General features: G+C 40.4%; 1 protein-coding gene across 1 annotated transcript in view; it reads left to right on the top strand.

Moving 5' to 3' along the window:
- The first annotated feature begins 520 nt into the window (after positions 1-520).
- The window catches only part of FAM117B (family with sequence similarity 117 member B), a 28,708-nt gene continuing 7,061 nt past the window's right edge, over positions 521-22,167 (top strand). The window contains exons 1-6 of the mRNA XM_072874535.1: positions 521-1,417; positions 9,149-9,300; positions 13,532-13,624; positions 14,138-14,251; positions 20,388-20,531; positions 21,609-21,834. Of these exons, the coding sequence (XP_072730636.1) occupies positions 832-1,417; positions 9,149-9,300; positions 13,532-13,624; positions 14,138-14,251; positions 20,388-20,531; positions 21,609-21,834 (1,315 nt within the window). The 5' untranslated portion in view covers positions 521-831. The remainder of the gene's footprint in view (positions 1,418-9,148; positions 9,301-13,531; positions 13,625-14,137; positions 14,252-20,387; positions 20,532-21,608; positions 21,835-22,167) is intronic.

The following is a 22,167-nucleotide window of genomic DNA, read 5'->3' as shown; positions in this document are numbered from 1 at the left end:
ATATTACCCACGTATCTGGTGCCATCATCGGTAATGCTAAGCTGGTGGCAAAGCCATTGGATAACCGCTGCTGAGCCCTCGTCCTCTCGACCACTACAGTCAGAGCCAAGAGCAGCCCTGCTCCTAACGCACAACCGTTTCCCAGGGACAGCCTCTGAGACAAGGGCAAGCCGCGGCCGCCATCCCTGCCGGGTTCCAGGCTTTCCACGTGACCGTGGACACCTCGCTCCGGCCCGGCGCTGCAGCGGGACGTGGAGAGGCGCGGAGCGGCCTCACGGACCCCGCGCACGTCCTACGCCCGCCGCGCCTCGCCTCGCCTCGCCTCGCCGCCCGGGGGCAGGATCGCGGCCCTCGTTGGCCCCGGGGAGACTGGGGGCGACCCGCGGCCGGGGCTTCCGCGGCCGGGGCTTCCGCGGCCGGGGCCCGGGCCGCGCTCTGCCGCCCCTGCAGCGCCCCGGGACGTGCCGCGCGCAGCGCGGGGCCCCGCCGGCGGCCGCGTGTTGCTTTAAGCGCTGCCCCTCCCCCTCCCCGCGCAGGCTCGGCCACTCAGGAGCGCGCTCCGCAGCCAATGGGCGCGCCGTAGCTGCGCGAGCCGAGCGGCGGCGCGCCCAATGGGAGGGCGCGGGGGGCGGGGCGGGCGGCCGGGGCACTATTGTTGATGAGGCGCACGGAGGCTGCGGAGGCAGCGCGGGTCGCCCCGGGCTGGGGACGGCGGCGGGGACGCGGCCGCGGCAGGCGTTGGACCCCCGCGAGGACCTGCCCGCGCCTCGCGCCTTTCCCTTCCTTCCCCGCCACCGACGGTCTTCCGCGAGCCCCGGCTCCCAACGGACAATGTCCCACCAGCGCGTGAGGCGCGGCGGCTCCCCGACCCCGGCCACCTCCCTGGGGGGAGGCGGCGCGGCGGCGGCGGGCGGCGGAGCGGGAGCGAGCAGCCGCCTCCAGCCCATGCGGGCCACGGTGCCCTTCCAGCTCAAGCAGCAGCAGCAGCAGCAACAACATGGCAGCCCCACGAGGAGCGGCGGCGGCGCGAGCGCCCCGGGCGGGGGTCTCCCCCGCGCGGCGCCCGCCTCGCGCAGCATCAGCCCCACGCGCGCGGCGCCCACCGGCAACGGCGGGCGCGGCGGCCCCGCCATGGCCACGCAGACGCCGGGGGGAGGGGGAAGCAGCGCCGCCGCCTCGGCGGCCGCCGCCTCCTCGCGGGGCAGCCCCACGCGTGCCGGCGGGGCGCGGGGGAGCCCCCCTCGGCCCCACCACCTGCCGCCGCCGGGCTGCGGGCCCTCGCCTTGCTCTTCTCCGGTGCCCCCGCTGCCGGAGGGTAGCGCCACAGCGGCGGGCAGGGTCCGGCACCGGCGACACTCGCCGGAGCAAGGCAGGAGCTCCCCGGAGAGGAAGAGCCCCAGCTCCCCCGTCTGCAAAGGTGAGCGCTCCTGTCAGCCTGCCCCGCCGCGCACCTGCTGCCCGCCCGGCCGTTACTGGCGGGGGGTGCCCGCGCCCGGCCGTTACCTGCGCGGGACGGGGCGGTGCGCGGCCAGACCGTCACTGGCGGGCGGCGGTCGCCGGGGGCAGCGGTCGGGCCCAGCGGCCGAGGGCGCTTCCCGGGCGGCTGGGCGAGGCGGCTCGGCGTGGCCGAGTTTCAGCCAGCGCTTTACGGGAAGGGAGGGCTGCGGTCGGTGGTGCCCTGGCCCGGTGGTGTGCCTCCGGGCGCCGTGCTCCCGGGGGGAGAGGTGGGGACAGGGGCTGTGCCCAGGCTTGCGCCCGTTCTGAGCCTTCTCGGGCTGGCGGCAGCACTTGTGGAGCGTCTGTGTGTTGAAGGGCTTGTTGCTTTTGTTGCTGCTCTGTTGCTTCCTGGCTCTTTTAGAAGAGGAACAGAGAAAGCCAAGCATGCCATGTGGGGAATTCTAGCCACTCCTGTAGCGCTTCTGCAAGCACTGCCAAAGGTTTCCTGACGAGAGAGAGTCAGTGGTGTCAGCGATAAGTGTTTAAGATACTTCGGTACAAGCTTGAGGTGAATTTGGTGTTTGGGGGCTGTTGTGATCTTCTCCCCTTTCTGTGCGTCTCGTGCCAGATGGTATGCGTTTTTGATCCAAGCAGTGTCCGCAAGCTTCTGATTAGAAGACTAGTTGGCATTGTAGGCATTGCATATAGATGTAGGAAAAAGGTATTCAGTATCTCTCCTAGTAGTTACTTTCAACGTGAACCCTGCAGAAGGATGTCTGAACTTGAGAGTGATGACAAGCTCGCGCTGTAGCGAAGATAGAAAATAGTGTGGGAATGGCATACGTTTTGTAGGAAACTGCTTTTTGATGTTTTTGAATAATTGAAACATACTGGCAACGCTGAAATTTAAGCAATATGTGGCATCTGGTTGAGGATAATGGAGGCTTACATATGTAAGTCCTTTTTCTTCTTGGGATAAAAGTTTACTCAAAAATGCATGAGTGAGGCTTTGCGTTAATGTTCCCAAATCTGGAAGTATCTGTGACTTTTGAGATAACAAAGCTTAAAGCTACTCTTTTTTTATGAAATTGCATGTGGTAATCTGCACAATAAAGTTGACTAATATGCAGAAGTGTATATGCAGAAGTCTAGGACCAACACGATTCCCGTTAACACTTCTACTTATCCTAATGTTGCTTTCCCCCTTTCTAGAACAGTGATTATAACCAGACTACCATATTGGGTTTTTTCTTTTTTTTTCTGTCCTGGCTCTTGAGGAATGATGCTGCCAAATTAGATGTCCACAACCAATTGGGACAATACTTAAGTCAATGTCTATGTGACTTAATTTTTCTTTTTCTTTCTTTTTTTTTTTTTATTCAGACATACCTCTTCAAGATAACCATATGCCTGCTTGTCTGCAGTGTAAGAGAGCAGTGCCACAAAGACATTTAGGTTCTGAATTAGATTTTCAGCTTTCCAGATGAGTGATGTGGTTTTTAAGGTTTTTTAAGGTTATATTCTGAGACTGTGGATTGAGGAATGTGTGTGTTCTTCATTTGAGATTCTTGTTACTCAGTAATCTGAAAGACTTTATACACATCACAAAATCCCATCTTCTTCCTGTGAACTTTGTAGAAACTCTTGCCCAGGATGCAATCTTCTGGCCTGGAGAATCAGGAAGAGGATGGCTAGCCTTGAGATCCGGGTTCAAAAGCTGTAAAGGCATGCGTCAGACCACTTAGGGTGGAAAAATTGCACCATCTTCAGATCATCACATAGAAGCCTGTTGAAACCATGCAAACTTCTTCACTGCATCTAAGAATTAGCATATAGAAAGAAACAAGTCATTTGATGACTCTACTGTGTTAAGATAACGCCACTAGCTTTTTACAAGATGTGTGAAAACAGAAGAGTAACGCCCATTTAATTGCTTCCATGTGTTTAAATTTCTGAACAGTACTTGTATTGGCCCAAAATGCAAATTAAACCTGTTTAATATTGCTTAACATTTGTATTGTGGAGTCCAGTGCTTGACAGAGGCTGACTTAACTTCAATTTTTTCTTCATCTAGATGAGAAAACTTAGTGGTACTTGAGAACATGGAAGTGGAACTTTATTTTTGGTAATGAAGCTATGGTTGTGAAGCCATGCAGGCCACTTCAGGGTATCAGTCAGAATCTCCTGCAGAATAACTTGGGTTTTCCTGTTTCTTGTTTTCCATTGATGATGGCTTTTGTTCATTCCTACAGCTGCAGCCATGTTTTTTTGGATTAAAATGAACCTTGAGGTTAGACAAATGATAGCTTCTTCTGAACTTCGATACTGGTTCTGTAAGTTGTATACTTTAGACACCATGTTTTTCAGATTTTCTTTTCTGGAAAGCAGTTGAATAGTTTTGAACATAGTTTTATGTTCAAACCTGCTTAACACTTGAGAACCCCAAATTGTGAATTTACAAATGTGACTTAATAGCTTCTGTTGGGTTTTTTGGGTGTGGTTTTTGGTTTTGGGTTTTTTTTTCATTTTGTTGTCTGAACTGAATTGCAACTAAATGTTCAAAATACTTAACTGAATTTTCTGTTGATGATGGCATAATTACAAACTGAAGAGTCCATGGCACAGTTTCTAAATTTCTGTGCTTTTCTTGCCACTTCCCTCCTAAATATGACCAAGATCCTAGATCTTCCTACTACCCATTTTTCATCTTTCACTTTCCCTCCCTGCAGTCTCTAGCATTTATTTCACAGCATTCAGCTTCTACTTCCATATTAATGTGCTCTGTCCTTCCCAGCACTGGTGTGGACTCATTTCTACACTGCAAGGTCTGTCCTGCGGTCTCCAGTTTTGGTTCAGTTTTCACATATGCCTCTTTACCTGTCTGCAAACCAGCCCTGTTGGAGGAAGTTGTTTTGACCTACTGCTAGACTGTTGCAAAATGAGAGAGAGAAATGTGTATACTCTACCTTTATTTTTATCTTGGTTTATCTACTGAGTAAGGATCAAATGTGATCTTGTTATTTGTGTTCTTATATAAAACACATCTTCTCAGAAGAGTTCAACTGTTCAACTCCAAAAACGTTATATTGCATCAGGCTGTGTAAACAAGAAGGTCGAGAGAGAGCCATAGCAGTTGATTACTGACCCTTTCAGGTGCCTTGAGGTTGTGTGAGATTACTGGATACTGAACTTTCTGGTATATTCCAATTGACTGTATTGGATGCTTAAATTCACTCTGAAAATTAAGGAGAAAAATTGGTTAGTTTTATCTGGAACTATATTGTCCTTTAATTACTTGGAATAGTATATAGAAGAGCAATATTAAAGCCCACTTCTGTGAAAGGAAATGATGAAAGTTGATATAACAGTATATTGGAAGGTCTTACAGAGTTCAGATATGAGCCCCTCCTTGGGGTAGGGAGAAGGAATGGTACTCCATTACACTCTAAAATTACACTGTAGAATTTATTTATTTTAAGAATTTGGTGAGTGACACAATAATAGCTGCAGACTTGTCAACACTAATTACCAAGGTTTTGCAGTAGTGATAAAAGATATTACTGGAGGATAACAGAATATGGAAGGCTTTGTGTACCATTTCATGCCAGCTTTGCTTACCTAAGCTGTTTGACAAATGGTATGTATAAAGAAAGTGAATTCATTTTTGCAGCATCATACTTTAGGTTTCTTGTGGCCAACAGTGCAGGGGAGTTTATTTGAATTAAAAATGTTCTCATTCACTAGAATTAAGTAACTTGAACATCTTGGGCTTTCTGAGGTTCAGTTTTGTAAAACAGCATTAATTCAGTCATTCTCCTACCGAGGGATCATTTTGAATTACTAGAAGCAAAAGTATGAGTAGTTCTTTTACATTTATGTGAAGGTAATAGCCAAGATTGTCTTCCAAAGGGAACATACACAGTTGTGCTCTGTGTCTGTTCTTAATACAGTCTGAGCCTGTTGAATACTTTCAATGAAATATAAAAAGTAGGTGAAGCCCCTGACATCAGTTGTGTTTGTATGAGTTTTTGGGAAAAGACAGCTGTGCATGGGAGAGATCCCATGGATGTCCTTTCTGAGGAAAAGGCTGACCAAAACAGAACAAAAAGGTCAGCTGTATGCCTAGATGCCAGAGAAGCTAGTTGGGTCTCGCTCTTTCTCACTTTTTTGGATATCCTACCTGTATAAAAAGCTTCCATTAGAACTCTGTCAGGGAATTTTGTGAGGTTAATGGTGTCCTATGCTTTTCCAGTGGCTCTTTCTGGTGCTTGCTAGTTTTGTTTTGTTTTCTCATGGTGTCTGTTAGAAGATGTTTCTTTGGAGTTTTTATTTTCCTTTCTCAAAACTTTAATTTCAAATACGCAGGAAGATATCAACAGGACTGTGAGATCAATCTTCAAGTTACGTTTCAGCAGGAATCCTTATTTTGCAGTTCTAACGACAGTTCTGAACTTTTCCAGAAAAATTGAAAGATGAATTTTCAGAGTGTTTTGTCTCTTAGGACTTTCTTATGTGTAATCCCTTCCCTCTTTTTTTCCTTCCTTTCTTTTATATATAGCAATTTTTTCCCGTGAGGTATCCAATTCAAGGGTATGTGTTCTCACGCTGTAATTTCCTTTTTCAGTTGTAATTGTAGTTGTAGGACTTTTATGTTAAGACCCCCCTCAAGTCAGTGCTCTCTTTCCTCCCTTTCAGTTAGCTATTGGTAAGCATCAATATTTGTTCAGTTTTGCTCTTCAGTCGCGTTGTTAGACTGCCTTAACTTAAATTGCCTTTGGAGGGGCCTGACTTCACAATTGCAATAGATGTGCATGATGCCAGTTTACCTGTAGCAACTTCTGTTGGTCCATTGTTCTGCAATAACTTGTGAAGACATGGTAACTTGCTTGTTATTTTCCCACATTATGGACTTTGTTGATTTGTATTGTATATGTTCTGTATGTATGTCCAGGTATTGTTTATGTTTTATTCTATTATTTTGCTTTTTGAAGCCAGATTGCAGAAAGACTTTGTTTCTAAATAGATTTAGAGTAGTGGGGGATGGATAGGAGGGTTGATATTTATCACAAATACTGGTTTAAAGAGATAATCAGGCCAATTTAAAACAGATCTAATATTTAAGAAGTGTCTATTTGATGAAACAGCTCTATTGTTTTTCATCAGCCACAGCTGTTGTAACTGTTATGTCTATGTAGGTCACATCAAGGAAAAACAGCAGCTGAATACATGCTTCAAGTATTGTAGAGGAAAGTGCAATGAAAATATTGTATATGTTCCCATTGAAGTGTTTTGAAACAGCAAGAGGAGTTGTGTAGTAGACTTTGGAGATTTGTATTATGGCATGTTGTGAAGGTGGAAAAGTAAGTCAAAACGTATCCAAACATCCTTGCTCCATCTAAATAAAAGTAATTTGAAAACAGAATTCCTTGAAGGAATTTTTAAATCAGAGGAAAAGAGAGTACTTATAGGCTTTGTGCCTTGAAATGAGCAGCTTCCCTTGAACTTAAATAGCAAACAGGCTCTTCATTCTCATTCTCTCTGTTTGCCCAGCAAAATATTCTTTCCACTTTTTTTTGTGGGGGAGGGGAGAGGGTAATAGTTTCAGCTGCTTCGGTTTTGAAGCTGTCTGCTGCAGTGGCTTTGCAGATGATGTGACTGACTACATACACTTCCTGGTCTTTAATTTTATTTTTTCCACATCATTTCTGTTTCCCCTTGGTAAAAAGAGAGAAGCTTCTTGAAGAGGAAGAGTAATAATTCAGAAGAAAAATAAATGGGGAGAGTGTGGCAGCTATTTCTGAGACACGTAACATGTTTGATATAACTTTGGAAGCAAGTGTAATTTTTAAGGAATGACACGTTGCGTTAGCATGCCACATTCTCCCATGGTATAGACAAAAGGAATCGTTTCTAAATCTGATGCAAACAGACCCTTCAGTGTGCTGTATGGTGGTAGCAGTAGTCAGAGAATTTCTTTGATACAGTGGTCTTAAGTGCATGGTAACTCCAAAACTGAGCTTTGCTGCTACTCCCTGAGAGCAGATCTGCTGTGAGCTCAGTAGTAAGATTTTGTCATTGTTGGTACTAGTAGAAATAATAAACCAGATGAGGTTTCTGGACTGCTTTATGTGAATGTGGCTGATGAAGTGCTAACAATTATTTCCTTATAGTTGAATTGAAATATTTTCCACACTTTTAGTGTGTACATTTCTAATGCAAAATTTGCATGAGGATATTTAGTATAGAATGTCACTAGACTTACATTCGAAAGATTGGTGTTCTATGAGACTAAGATGTTGTCCACACCACTGAAATCTATACCTTACAGGTATTATTAATATTTATGTATCTTTAGTAGATTGAAACGGCTTAGAAATTGCATTCTGGACTTCCGATGGTAGTGTTTTTATTTTCTGACTAGCAGTCAGACACTAATCCGGCACAACTTCTTTTGGCCGTAAATGAGTTTATGTAGAATAAAAATTGCTATGTTATTTATACTTTTAGTGCAGAATTAATCCTAAGGCACAGTCAGGAAGGACATACGACTGAGTTTTTCCAGTGCCCTTCTAAACCTTCCATCTGATCTGTGTATCTTGTTTTCTGTGTCCTAGCCATTTGTTTTAGGCCTTTGTATTCATTATAGGTAAGATTAATACACGATTCTTTCAGGTATAATTCTGTGGGGAGTAGATTAATTAATAGTAAGCTTAGATCATTGTGATCTCTGGATTTGCATTTTACATCTAGAATAGCTAGTAATAAATAATGTGTGAGCATATATGTGTATCTAAACCATGGGTCTTTACTGCTTGTCAGTCTCTTTAACAAACCTCAGTTACTCTTTTGAGGAACCGTTCATCACAGTGTTTACACTTATTAGCTTGCAGCGTAGTCTTTTACTGCCACTTTAAGATATCATTGACAGATGGGATAGATGCAAATTTTTGTTTTTAACCATATCCTTCCTTCTCATGTTACTTCCTGTGCTTGTTATATTTAACTTTTTTCAGTAAGCGTTCCTGTTAGTATCTAAATTGTTCTAAAAAGTGATATCAATGTAAACACTAAAAATGAGGTGTTGCAGAAGGTGTAGTGTCAGGCAAATACGAATGTAGTTACCAAGTAGCATGTAAAGGGAGGAGATGTCTTGATTATCTTGTAAAATGTACATCATTACCTTGTCAAAGTTGACTTCTGGATCTAAGGGTTAGACATAACTCTGTGAATCTGCCATATGTTGTATACTGGGTGGTTAATAAAACATGTCAGTTAGTGTCCCTTGAATTAAAGTAGGTGAAGGGTAAAGGGCTAGTGGGATGAACTCTAAACTCGGCATTAAACTGAAAAAGTTCAGCACAGGTTTTCTTTGTTAGCCTTATGTATGAGGAAACTTAGCTATTTTTATTTCTTCCAAGCCTTCATCATTTAAGAATCCAGTGACTGTTGCACCTTTGAGGGACTAAATGGTGGTGTGTGAGTACCAGTGCAGTATATGTGATATAAGGATGTTTTTAAGGAAACCATAAAACCACATTTCATTGCTTATTAAAACTGAATAGAGCCTGGAAAAGCAGACTTAATTCCTATATTAAAAGTATTTTGTTGTATACTTAATAACATAGTAGTTCTGATTTGATTTGATTTCTTGTAGGCAATTAAAATAATTAAGCTCTCTGCCTTTCTTTCTAATCAAGTGTTCTTATTCTAGGTGACAAATCAAGACCACCTTCATCAAGCCCTTCCAGTATTATTCGCCGGACTTCCTCATTGGATACGCTTGCTGCTCCGTACCTTGCTGGACAGTGGCCTCGTGATAATCATGGACAAGCTGCTCCATGTATGAGAGACAAAGCCACACAGGTAGGACAGATTTTTGTCTTTGGAGTATTTCAATGTGAAGACAGGATTTAAATGTAAGAAGCTTTTCCCTTGAAAACATTTACTTTAGCTTTCTTGCTTGCAAGTTCCTATTCACTTTCAAATTGCAGGAATATTACCTTTGCTATTACGTATGTGAGTTACTTGCATTCTTCTCTAAGAAAAAGCTGTGAACTGTAATATCTGTTAAGAGTTCCGCTTTCTTCCTGCCTCAGAAAAATACTATAGTGTATTGCACATCTGCTCATTGTTCATTCCATGGTTTCAACAACAGGTCCGCACCAATTCCAAAGAACATAAGCAAAATGCAGTTGGAAGAGAAACTAACAGCATTGGGGAGATATTTGAGTTTGAGCCTGCCTTAGGTCTGGTAACAGTAACAAAAATGTGGCCAAGTAGGTTTCAGTGTGCTGTCTACTCAAATGTGTAGGATGTTGAGCAGGTGATGTCTGCAGTGTTGATTATTACTGTATGGCCTTCTCAAGATCCACAACATTTTGCAGAAAGGACCACAATTCAAAGAACAGATCAGTAGAAAAGAAAGGTGTTTTGTAGGGGAATATGCCCATGTGGATAAGGTGGAAATAGAAACCGGTAAAGAAAGGAGAGCTGAAGAACAAGTTTTCTATGCAGGAAAATGAATCAGAAAATGGTTAGAAGATGGGGTGAAAAAGGTAAGCAAATCAGAGGAGGAGGAGGAGGATGATGATGAAGGAAGGTGTATGATATACAAGGAATTGCTGTTCATGCTTAGCTATTAAAAGGCATCATTAAAGGGCGGAACTAAACCAGTGTGGGTGGCTTAGCTATTTATTTTCGTATTTGATTTCTTAAGATAATACTTTTTTCAAAATAATTATATTTCTGTACTACTGCCAAAGTGCTTGCTAAATTCGGTTGATCTCTTCCAGCTTGGTTTTGGTTTAATCTGAGTCATGGTTGGGCTTTTATAATCTCTATTTTCCAGCTAGATTAGATGTCATCCTTTTTGGCTTATGTTTTTCTTTAGTCTTTTTCTTCCAATTCTGACACATCTAGCTGCTATGGTAGTGGGGCTTTCACATCTAAAGGGAAACATATTTGCAAAGATTAATGGGAAGACTGTAAAGGGCATTTGGATATTTCTGCAGAATTAGTATATTTAGTGGTGATTGATGTTAGTATACTGCTGAGGGAAATAGAATGATCTGTTTGCACTTTCTAATTTAAAATTTATCAAACCAGTAGAAAATTTTGGGATACAGACAGACATCTGTATGTCCAAGGCTTGTGTTGATATGACACTGATGAGACATCATTGCTTTTAATCTTTCCGGTGTGCTTCAGAGCACCCATTTGAGCTAGGGACAAGTTTAAAATGTGATTTACAATAGTTAGTTTCCCAAGATAGGCTCTCCATTTGTATCGTTTAGCGTTTCTGAAGGCGTGGTGTTTGGCTGAAGTTTCACTTACAAGATATTCTGACTCCAGTGTGTAATTTCAGATTTCACAAAGTCTGACATGAAATGAATGTGTTCAGATTTTCAAAAATTGAGGGAACAGGAATTTAATCTATTAAGATATAAAAGATTTTCAAGTTGAGTAAACAGGGTATCTTGATTCTGTGGGTTTATGGCATTCAGGAAGCAGACTGGGAAGACACAGCAATTACTGACAAACTTTGGCTTGCAGGCCTTTATAGAGGTGCTCATAGGTCATAGCTGAGAACTGTGTAAGAGATCCCAGGTCATGCAGAGACTGTCTATGTATTGGACTCCTGCTTCGACTGACTATTTTGATGAAACCTGTCTACAAAACAGACTGAATTATGTACATGCAGAATGTTTGTTGGGTGATAAGTGTATTATTGAGCATCATGGGGTCTGGCTAGAATTCATACATGCAGATGTTTTTAAGTGCTGCTAAAACAGGCGTTTGTAATCTTGTGTCTTTCTCCTTTTGAATCAAACCTGTTTGGCTTTGCCTGTGGTTGGTTGAAATACAGCTATGTCAAAATACAAGTTAAAATGAGACAATTGTTTTGTATATTTTTAATTCTTAAAGAATAGTTCATTTCAACTGCAAAGTTTTTGCCTCTAAGACTTTTTTCTTAAGTGTTCTACTATCTGTGATAAATTTAGCTTTAAACTCTTTTCTCTTTGTAATTCTACAACAGGCAAGAGGATGTTGTGAATGGTAACAACTTATAAGCAAGTAGTAGTACTGTAAGAACCTAGAGAAAAGGAAATCTCTCTTTGTCTATTGGTTATTGGGTCTGTGTTTCTTGAAAATAATTATAACCAAAATATGGGGAATAAGAGGAGGAGACTTGTTAAAATAGCATTACATTTCTGTCTTGATGTAAAAGTTTCCTGTAATTTAATGTCTTATACCTACTCGTGCTCTAAAAAGATTTCTGTTTGTTTTGAGGAAAAGCATCAAAGCAACCTTTAATCCTTTAGAATGAATCGGATATTAATTTATGAAATAAGTCTTGAGTCTTAAGTCAAAGTCTTGAATATAAATTAAATGCAAAGACTGATTAGAGTGTTAATTAGATTCCTGGAGGCAAGTGTAATGGTTGTGCTGAGTTGGGAAGTCAGAATTAGTGGCTAAAACTTACTGTTCCAGGAGCTAGAGGATAGAATGAGGCTCCAGACTGACATTTGAGAATTGACGAGACAAAGATTGGTACTTGGGAATGGGGGTTATCAATTATTCTATTTTATGATGAAGATAAGTGAGTGCTTTTCTGGAAAAATAGATTCTAATGGATTCTAATTTTGCTATGAAATAGGAATTTCAAAGCAACCCTACTAACTATATTATTCAGATTTGTCCTAGTTAGTTTTTGATTTGGAATGATGAACATGAAAAACTACTGATAGTGGAGGTTTCATTTACATGAAACTTATATCGGTAACTGAAGCTGATGGGAGTTGCAACCTGTGTGTTTGGAATTTATACCTCCGTTTTTCCCTGCAAAATGGGGATTAATACCACATCATCAAAGGCCTTGTAGGTTTTTGTGTTCTGAGTACAGATGGGGTAATTAAGGTCAGCTTGTGGCTTGAAAGCTGTTAGACTCAAATGTAAGAACAACTATTGCACACTGTAGATGTGAAGGCTTTGAGGCAATCAAAGTTCCTGTCTGTAGGAGAAAGTGAGATATCCATGACTCCTAAGGATGAGTTAGCTAGATCACAGCTGTATGCTAAGAACTGCACTGTGGCAACAGTGAATTTAAAGGAATTCACTGTCTCTTTCAGTTTGTAAGCTGCTTCCAGAAATCCTTCCCCCTGCTTCATTAGGTATATTTCTTGTAACTGCACAGAGATTCCTGATAGATGTTGTTATCCCTCTTCTTAAAGCCTTTACAGTTCACTGCTTTTGAAGGCCATTCTGGACATGGTTAGGTGGGAATACAAACTGTCCATAAAGCATGCAGTATTATCACAGGCTTGGCTGTGCATTTTGTTACCTTAAATACAGTTTGTCTTGATACGTAGAATTTCTCAGAACTTTTTCACTGCAGTATGTTTGCAAGTTTCTTTATTAAATGTTAATGACTTTGTTGGTTTAGTGAAACTAGCTTAGTTTTATCTGTGTTGCTTTCTGCTTGGCCTGAGACAACTATGAACCTGAAGCCCTTTGAGGCATTAATAAATTAATTCCCTGCTTTGCAGTAGCTCTAGTGGCGCTTATATGCCTTGCCTTCCTTTTTCTCTTTCTTCTGAGCAAGAACATGGTTTTGAAGCTCTACTGGTGCGGGCTTTCACAATGTTTACACCAAGCTACCCTTGCTAATGTGTCAGAAATAACAAGGTCAGTGTCTGTGCAGGAAATAAAATATACCATCTCCCCCCAATTCAGCACTGTCGTAGTGGTTCTTCAGAGCTCTATAGTAGCTTGTGGTACATCTGGGTGTTAATACTGCCTTATGCTCAGTAATTTGGAAGGGAAACTAGCACATTTCTGTATTAGAGTAGGTCTAAAAGTTAGTTTTTTGTGTGGTGTTTTTTTTTTTTTTTAATTACATAGTTTCACTCCACTTTTTCATACTTTACTTGTCAGAAAAGTTTCTGGTCGGTGACTGCTTTTCACTTGCAGTTCTGAATCCAGCAAATCTTAACGCTGTTCTCACTTCTAAGTTGTCTCAAAATATTTTTCCAGAAAGTAGCAGAAAGTAGGAATTACTTTTTTTTTAATTAATCCTGTAATCTTCTTTCTGTAGACAGAAAGTGCCTGGGCTGAAGAATATTTAGAAAAGAAGAGAAGCTCACACAAACGTTCAGCATCATGGGGCAGCAACGATCAACTCAAGGAGGTCAGAAATGCTATTATTTGTGATACCTCTGGATTAAATTTTTTACTGGTATGCATGGTTACTGTGAGTTTTCAGAAAGGCATGAGTATTGTACTGCTTTGTTTTATTATACAGATCATGGGCTTGGTAATAAGAAATAGCTGTTCATTGGTATTGATTTCATATAATAATGCAGGATTATTAAAATTTTTAATCTGAATGTGCGGGAAAGAAAGTGTCAAATGCAGGTGACATTCTTCATCAAAGGAGGAAACACAGCAGTGACCAGACTACTTTCAAACTTTATGTATTTCAAATTCTTTCATTAAACCTCCAGAGCTATCTTCTGGGCTTCAGCTTAACTGGTAGCTAACATGTTAGGTTTGCAAGAACTTTAGTCTAATTTAGCAATGGCAATAATGATGAACATTGTGGTAGTAAAGAATTTCAACTAAGTGATGGAATAAATTGATGAAGCTATGTGTGTACCTGAATATATCTGGTGAAATCTAATGTGAATTTTTCCTTTATTAGATTGCAAAATTGCGTCAACAATTGCAGAGAAGCAAACACAGCAGTAGGCATCATCGTGATAAAGAAAGACAGTCTCCATTTCATGGTAACCATGCAGCCATTAACCACAATCAGGTAAGGCTGTGTGCTTTTTGGACATATTGGGTAGCTAATACTGTTTTTAACTCCTTTGAAGGTTGTGGTTTATCTTAAAGGGAGCTTAGAAATACCACGTACTGCTAAATATGTTGTAGCTATAGGTGAATTCTATGCAATAGATCTGTTTTCTTTGACTTCCTCGAGTGTATGGGGTCCTGGATCTTTTTGTTACTTGGCTGGGTTGGCTTTGAACTGCCACTTTCAAAGAATTTCAGATAGTTAGATCCTTCCTTAAAGCAAGACTCTTAAAGTGCATTCTGCAGACTGTACAAAAGGATGACAAATAAGTTTAATCTAAAACCATGTATTATCTTTTTCATTACACATTGCTGTAACAATTGTGAATTTGCATGTAGAATATGGCATGGAGCAAACTGGTGGTAAAATGATACACTCAAATAAAATTGTAAATTTTCCTGATCATGTTTTGTGTCTTGACAATAGCACTCATCTAATACTATGATGAACTAATTTAGAGAGCTTACCTGACAAAAGCCTATTCAATGGGATTTTTATGTACTCTGTTAAAAGTGTTTATACTCTTGATGGCTTCATTCAGCCTTTGTAAGATTTTTTTTTTTTCCCCTGTCATTTATCATGCCTTGAGACTTAGTGAAGTAGTAATCACTTCAAAAATTGTGATGGTTAGGCCACCGCATGTTCTGTGTGCAGTTTTGGTTTTATCTCAAGACTGTTAATGAGGTCAGGTTCACAGAGAGGCAATATTTTTAGCTCAATTGATAGCAGGTGGAAAAAAATTACAGGCTTTTAGACACACAGATCCTTTTTCAAGTCTGTTTTGCTTGAGTAACTTTAAGGAAAACAATAGGAAAGTTTGGCCATTTTTTCAGAAGAAAACTCCCCCCCCCCCGCTGATATCTCATGAATGTATATTTATGATATACATACAATTTTAACAGTTAGAACAAATCCCTCACAATTGCCTTGCAAGTCAATGTGGTTGAAAGAAACTGTGGAACTGTCAGTGTTGTGAATTGAGGAAGTACTTAATCTTTGAAGCTTCTCTGCAAATCTAATCATATTCCCAATTACTCCTGAAATGCGGTTAGCACTTTTCTAATAAATATTGTACTTTGATATTAGTTAATGAAAACTGTTTCCTTTCTGTCATTCCATCCTTCCGGAAATGATTTAGGCCAGGGAGGGAGGCTGTTGTGACATCAGCATGTGTTCTGCTCTACAGCTACTTACCCATTCTGATAAGGGATGAAATAAACAATAGAAGGGAGAACCGTACATACAGTCCTGAGCAGCCAGGTTCTTTCGTAGATAGAAGTCGGGTATCTGAGTGAATCTGTTATACTTCAAGACTGGAAATAAGAAAGTAGAACAGTGTTTTGAATTTCTCCTGCACTGTTCTTCTTAACTCCTACTTTGTATAAAAATCAGTAGCATCTTTTGTCTCAGACTTGAAGTTATTCCTGCTGTAGTTCACTTAATTAGGAGTAATGAATTTTCAGGGCATAAGTGCCTCTTGAATTCAGTTTGTTATTAGTTTGAATTCTGTGCTGCTAGAAGTATTGTATTCAGGATTTTTTTAGAATTACATTTTTTGACAAAACAATTTAGGAATTACTTCTTCAAACTCTTTAAATCTCGAAATAGAAACTGTTTCCTCCTCCTCTTCTGTGTAGCAGAAGAACAATTTGAATTTGAAACAGGCTGTCCAGTACAAATTCCTACATTTTGATCTGCTTTACTGAAGTATGGGTGTAGTGTAGCATGCTGCTAATCTTAGTGACTGCTGTAGCTCAAGTCAGCACAGTCCAAAATGATGAAAGAAGACAGACAAATAAATGACCCAATCCCTTTCTAGGGGTTTTTGAGAAAGTTTATGAAAAATGGTGAGACACATTTAAAAAAAAAAAAAAAGGGGGCAGGGGGAGGTCAAAATCCTTGATGCAGGTATTTTATCCAAATTTGTAGAACTCATTTGAAGACTTTTTTCTGTACTTGTGGACAATTGAGGCATTTCAACCAAAAAAAGGTGTACTGAGGAACTTTTGGTGTAGGCTCTTCAATACACTGGAGAATTACATGCAGTCTAACAGGTTTGGCTTGGTATTCTACAAACCTGTAGGTTTTGGAATGCTAAGCTATTGTCACTTTAACGTAGATAATCTTAGTGGTTTTTAATTTTAAAAATGAACAGTGATGCTACTACTCTGAAAAATACCCCCTGCCCTCCCAAATTATGTATACAAGTATTTTTTGCATCATAATTACTTCATTATTATGTTCATGAAATTTTGCTTCTTGTATGGAGGTCTTCTATGTTCTGCCAAAGTTTAGAGTACGTGAATAAAATATTGCACAACAGATAATTAGTTTTTGGGCTTGTGAAACAGACTATAAAATATAAACTGAGGCAAAGCAGCTTCTGTAGCATTGTGTTACAAAACAAACCATTGTTTTTCTTGGTAAATTTTGTGCCAGCTGTGTCAAGCGACTTGCGAAGGGGGGAAGTTACAGAAGGCTTCAAAAAGAGTAAGTGAAGGGTTTAGATTAATGGCATCTAGAGGCTGCTTTCCATGTCAGAGTGAAAATCTGGAACTGTAGGCATCAAGGGCAAAGTTCCTAGGCTTTCTCATGCCTTTCTAGGGAACTGCTAAACTAGAATTTCTGGCAGCAGCTCAGTTCCTTCAGGATTTGTGGGAAGGACTGTGTGGAAATACTTGCAGTTAGTGATTAGAATATTTAGAAATTTTTTTACATTCCCAATTTGAAGGAAACTTGCAGTTGTTGACTCTAGAGGGTCATATAGAGATTTCTGAGCTCAAGAAGTTGGACTCCCGACAAGGCTGAGAAAATATGTTAGGAGATTGCCTTGGTAGTCCCTTCACAGAGACCAGGTAAACTCTGTTTAATATTTTGGAAATGGCTTACTCTTCTAGTTAAAACTAAAAGAAGCAATTCCAGTGGATTTATTTCCTCTTTTCTTCCCTACTAATAAACACTTCAGCTTTGCCACAATTCTTGAGTTTTACCAAATTTTTTACTGTGGTTCTTACTACCTAAGCCTCCAACTGATTGTTTAGTTGTATTAGAGTTGTGTGGAAAGAAATCCACACAATCCCTGTGAAATAAGCTTGTTAGCTATTCCTGTCCCTCTACTCAGAATCAGGAAATAGTTGGTGAGAAACTTGATCAAGTCCTTGCTGCTGACTACATTTTTTTCCAGAGTAATTGAATGGTTTTTGTTTGTTTGTTTGTTTTTTCATGATGCCAGAAATGTTCTATTGTGCCTCTCCTTACAGGAAGAGAAAGTTGTAGAAAGGTCATAGCCTCCTCAGGTGATCTCAGGATGCTTCTGAGACATTGGATTTTGAATTAACTGCATGGTACTAAATCTGTAAACAGGAGTCAAACCAACGGGATCTTCCTTTATTCTCAGTGTTAATGTAATGGAGAAACTAGAATTGCGGCCAGAGCTGAAGCCAGACGGAAGAATAAATGGATTAGATCTTTCAAAAGAATCTTTTTTTTCCTCAGTGCATTTGGCTGATGTTGTGCTGCTACTTGACACTATGAACCATCAAGCCCCCTCCTTTCACTTTCCTGGGAAGCATGTGTCCTTAATGTCTTACCAATCGATTGACCACTAATACTGAGACCAACTGCATGCAGTTTGCAGTGGGGTTTTTTTGTGTGTCACTCTTACCACCTTACATAGGTAGAACATTTCATTTTTAGAGTGGAGTTACCACGATGCATTCAACCTGGAGATGGTTTGATGTTAATATCTGAAAGCATCAAAAGACCTTGGATTCTATTTATAGTTCTGTTGCTTGTTGAAAAATTGGAAGAGCTTAGAGCCTTTTTCTAAAATGCCTGTGAACAATTTAGTTTTGTCATCACCATATTTTGTATCTCATGAGTTCATGCCATACCTGTAAGTTTCAGGACTCTAACTGTACCGCACCAAAACTCCCTGACAGTGAGTTGTTATGTGAGCACTGTAATTATTATCCTGTGTTTGGCACCTTGCTTCATTTTGTGCATTCCCAAATATGCAGATCAGTAGTCAAAGGTTGGTAGCTTATTCCTGTATGTCAGGGGCCAGATCCCTGCAGACCTCTGTGAAGGCAGTATTTCTAATATAAAGTTTCTTGTTTTGAGGCTGGTTGTTTCACACCTGTAATGGGACCTCCTTCCCTTTTCACCTTCCGGCACTCAGGGTTAACAAATCATCCTCAGTCATGTACAGAATATTATTTCTCTTGGAAGTGAAACATGCTGTATTGAGCCATAATGAACTCTATTGGAGCAACTTGTGCTTTTCTACTTTGAGCTCTTCAAACAGTACTATGATTCTAAGAATTTCTGTGGTAGGCAATCATATTTAAAAGATGGAGAATTTCCATGTTTAGCTAATGGCTGCTGAAATCTTAGACAAGCATACTTGCATTCTGCTTTCTACTTTTTAACAAGTTCAGTTTGTCCTAAGAATGTGTGTATTTAATAACCGGATGCAGAAACAGTCTTTATTAGTGCCTAAACTTGTGCTGATATACCTGTATTATGACTGGATATTGACCTGTATTAGTTTACTGGATTGTTGATCCAAGGCCTTGTTTGGAATGGAATTAGCAAGGTTGCTTTCTCAGACTTTTTTGTGCTCTTCTCCAGCAGTTTGTTTTCTCTTTTTCATCTTCAGGCAAGACTTCTGGAAGTCTTTCCAAGTTTGGCCATTATGAGAATGTTTAGTTTTTGTTGACATAAACAGTCACAAGCATTTCCTGAACGGAAGCTTTTGTAGTCCTTGTGCAAGTCTCTCTTTTTTTTTTTTCTTTTTGATGGCTATCCTAATGTTTTAGTAAAGCAAAACTGATATAATTCATAAGTTTTGCTGCCTTAGAGATTTGTGATTGTGAGAGTAAGTCTGCATTATGATCTGCACTTAGAATTGTCTTGTTTACATTAATTTTTCTAAGGTAGTTTTTCTGCCAGACAGATTTTGCATGGGTTTTGAGAATTTGCATGCAAAGTGGCAATGCTTTGGTGCCTGTCTATGCACAGTCTTGTTACTTAGAGGAAAAGTAAGAAAACTACAAACAAACTGCTTTGAAGACCACGTGAGAATGTTACCATCCTTCAATCAGTAGAGGAGATGTAATGTTCTCAATCACAGCACACTAGGCTATAGAGTCTAGGAATTTTACACAGGAATTCTACTGTGACTTTGTGTCATGCTGTTCTATGAGTTGAACTAAATGTTTGCAGGAAGCATGCCATTATCTGTAGCAGTGCCCTGCACAATCACCAGGAGTCTGTGTTGAAGTTTAGGGCAGAATCTTTTAATGTTCTGGTAGCATGATTTTTTAACGGGGGAGAGGATGGGAAATCTCGAAGTTGTGGTGCACCAAAAGGAGCTTTGGAAAACTTCAGTAACGCGTTTTCTGAGAATGGAGTCTTCATGCATACTTTGAAACACTGGATTTTTAAAATGTTAATCTTCATTCTGAAGCAACTATGTATTAACATTTGGGTTTGGGATTTTATTCTTTCTGTGGAAGTCTTCCTAAATTGTTTTGTCAACCTTTTATTCTGGCTTAATACAGTTACTATGTTGGTCTTAATTTCTAGCATAGTGCAATCGTGCATTTGTGGAATGATTTTCCTTCTGTATGTGTCATGTTACTGTAGGTGATGGCAGACTTCCATTAAAATACAATTTTAATGAAATTACAAGTGGTAAATCCAACAGTGAAGGAAGTGAAATTGTGGTACAGCTCACTTCAAATGGAATGTGAATATATTTTAAAGGCATCAAAATTACTTACATCTAAATGTTTACTGTTAAATTTTCACTTGTAAAGCAACGTCAAGCTGGAAGCAGACCATATCAAGGGAAGTTTTGAGACTGGGTTGTTGAAAGATTTTCCTGCTAGAAATTAGATTTGAAACAAAATTCAGGATGTCTGTGTCTTCATTTAAGGCATCCATTTTAACACAGTTGCTATAGTTTCATGTAAATCCTTGATATTGAGGTGTAGATGTGTTCTGTTTAAAGGTTCACTTTTGAGTAGAAATAGTGACTGTGTTTTGTAAGTAAATCTACATTGCTTTCTCACTGTCTCTGGTTCTTCAGGCTCCCATCCCAAAGAGTGCTCTTGTTCCTGTGATACCTATTACCAAATCAACAGGATCACGATTCCGAAACAGTGTAGAAGGACTGAATCAGGAGATTGAGATAATAATTAAGGAGACGGGAGACAAAGAGGAACAGCTTGTTGTATGTATCTACCACCGTGATTGCTTTCTATAATTATTTTGGTTTGCTTTGAGGTTTTTAAGTCATAAGCTTTATTTTGCACAGTTTTTGAGTTAAATTTGTCTGGAATTAATTTTGCTTTCTTTAATAAAGGTAGTTGAAAAGTCTCTTGGAAAGCAAAAAGAAGGGAAGAGTTAAAGCTTGAATCTGAATCTTTTCCTCTGTGATTACTGTGATGTAATCATTTTCCAATAAAATAAATCTCAGTAAAACGGGAAAAAACAAAAGGTCTGTTTTGAGATTTTTTTATAGTAACTTTTTCTTCTCTGCCCATGCTGAACTGTCCCCATCCCAGTTGAAGCATAACTTGCCCATTTTTAACTTTCATTTTATTTTTAGGTATTTTTAGAGGTAAATTTAGTAATAAAGTATCAGAAATACAGGCCACGAAGATGATTAAGGGACTGGAACATCTTTCATATGAGGAGAGGCTGAGAGAGCTGGGACTGTTCAGCCTTGAGAAGAGAAAGCTCAGGGGGATCTTAGCCATGTGTATAAATAGCTGATGTGCAGGAATGAAGAGGAGGGAGCCGGACTCTTCTCAAGTAGTGCCCAATGACAGGGCAGAAGGCAGCGGGCATAAATTGAAAAACATTAAATTCAGTCTGAACACAAGAAACCCACCTTTTTTTCCTTTTTTTATTTTCTTTTTTTTTTTCTTATTTAAATGTGTGAGAGTGCTCAAAACTGGAGCAAGTTTCCCAGAGAGATTGTGGAATCACTGTGGAGCTATTCAAAACTTAACTGGACACAGTCCTGGACAGACTGCTCTAGCTGACTCCGCTTGAGCAGGGGTGTTAGACTAGATGATCTCAGGAGGTCTCTTCCAACCTCAGCAATTCTGTGAAATCTTGAAAACTGTTGTCCTTAGTTTCTGAACCTGACTTATTTTATTTTCTGTTGGAGTCGTGTGTAATGAATAATATTTTCTACTTCAAACAGTTTTATGAAACCCAAAAACCCCCCTCATCATTACTGGGTTTAAAAAAATTGCCAACCAGACAAGAGAAGCCATCTGATACCTTTCATTTTTAACAGCCTCAAGATATTCCAGATGGGCACCGTGCACCACCTCCGTTGGTTCAGCGTAGTAGTAGTACTCGCAGCATTGATACCCAAACGCCTGGTGGAGCAGACAGGGGTAGTAACAACAGCAGCCGCTCCCAGTCAGTATCTCCAACCTCATTTCTTACCATCTCTAATGAAGGCAGTGAAGAGAGTCCATGTTCTACAGATGATCTTCTTGCTGATTCCAGAGATAAAGGTACCACGTAACTTTAAAACTTCAACAGTGCTATATTTCAACTAGTTGCTATGTGCATGAACACGTAGTAAAAGAGGGGCTTTGTTTCCCACATCCATGGAGAAATGGTGGAACGTTTTTTCTTTGTAAGTGATCCGTTTTTTTCCAAATTCCTCCAAATACTGTGTGTGTGCGTACGTATCTAGTGTTCTGTAATTGAAGCTGGATAGATGTGACTGAGGAATGTGCTTCCCAAACAAGTTTTGTTTTTAAATAATAGATTCTTCAAGTACTTTAAGCAAGTTGAAGAAGCAAGAGTGTACAGTGACAGGTGGAACAGCAAAGTAGGCTAGT

Source organism: Ciconia boyciana, chromosome 10 (genome assembly GCF_034638445.1).
Source record: "Ciconia boyciana chromosome 10, ASM3463844v1, whole genome shotgun sequence".
Taxonomy (NCBI): Eukaryota; Metazoa; Chordata; class Aves; order Ciconiiformes; family Ciconiidae; genus Ciconia; species Ciconia boyciana.
This window is presented reverse-complemented; position numbering and strand designations above follow the sequence as displayed.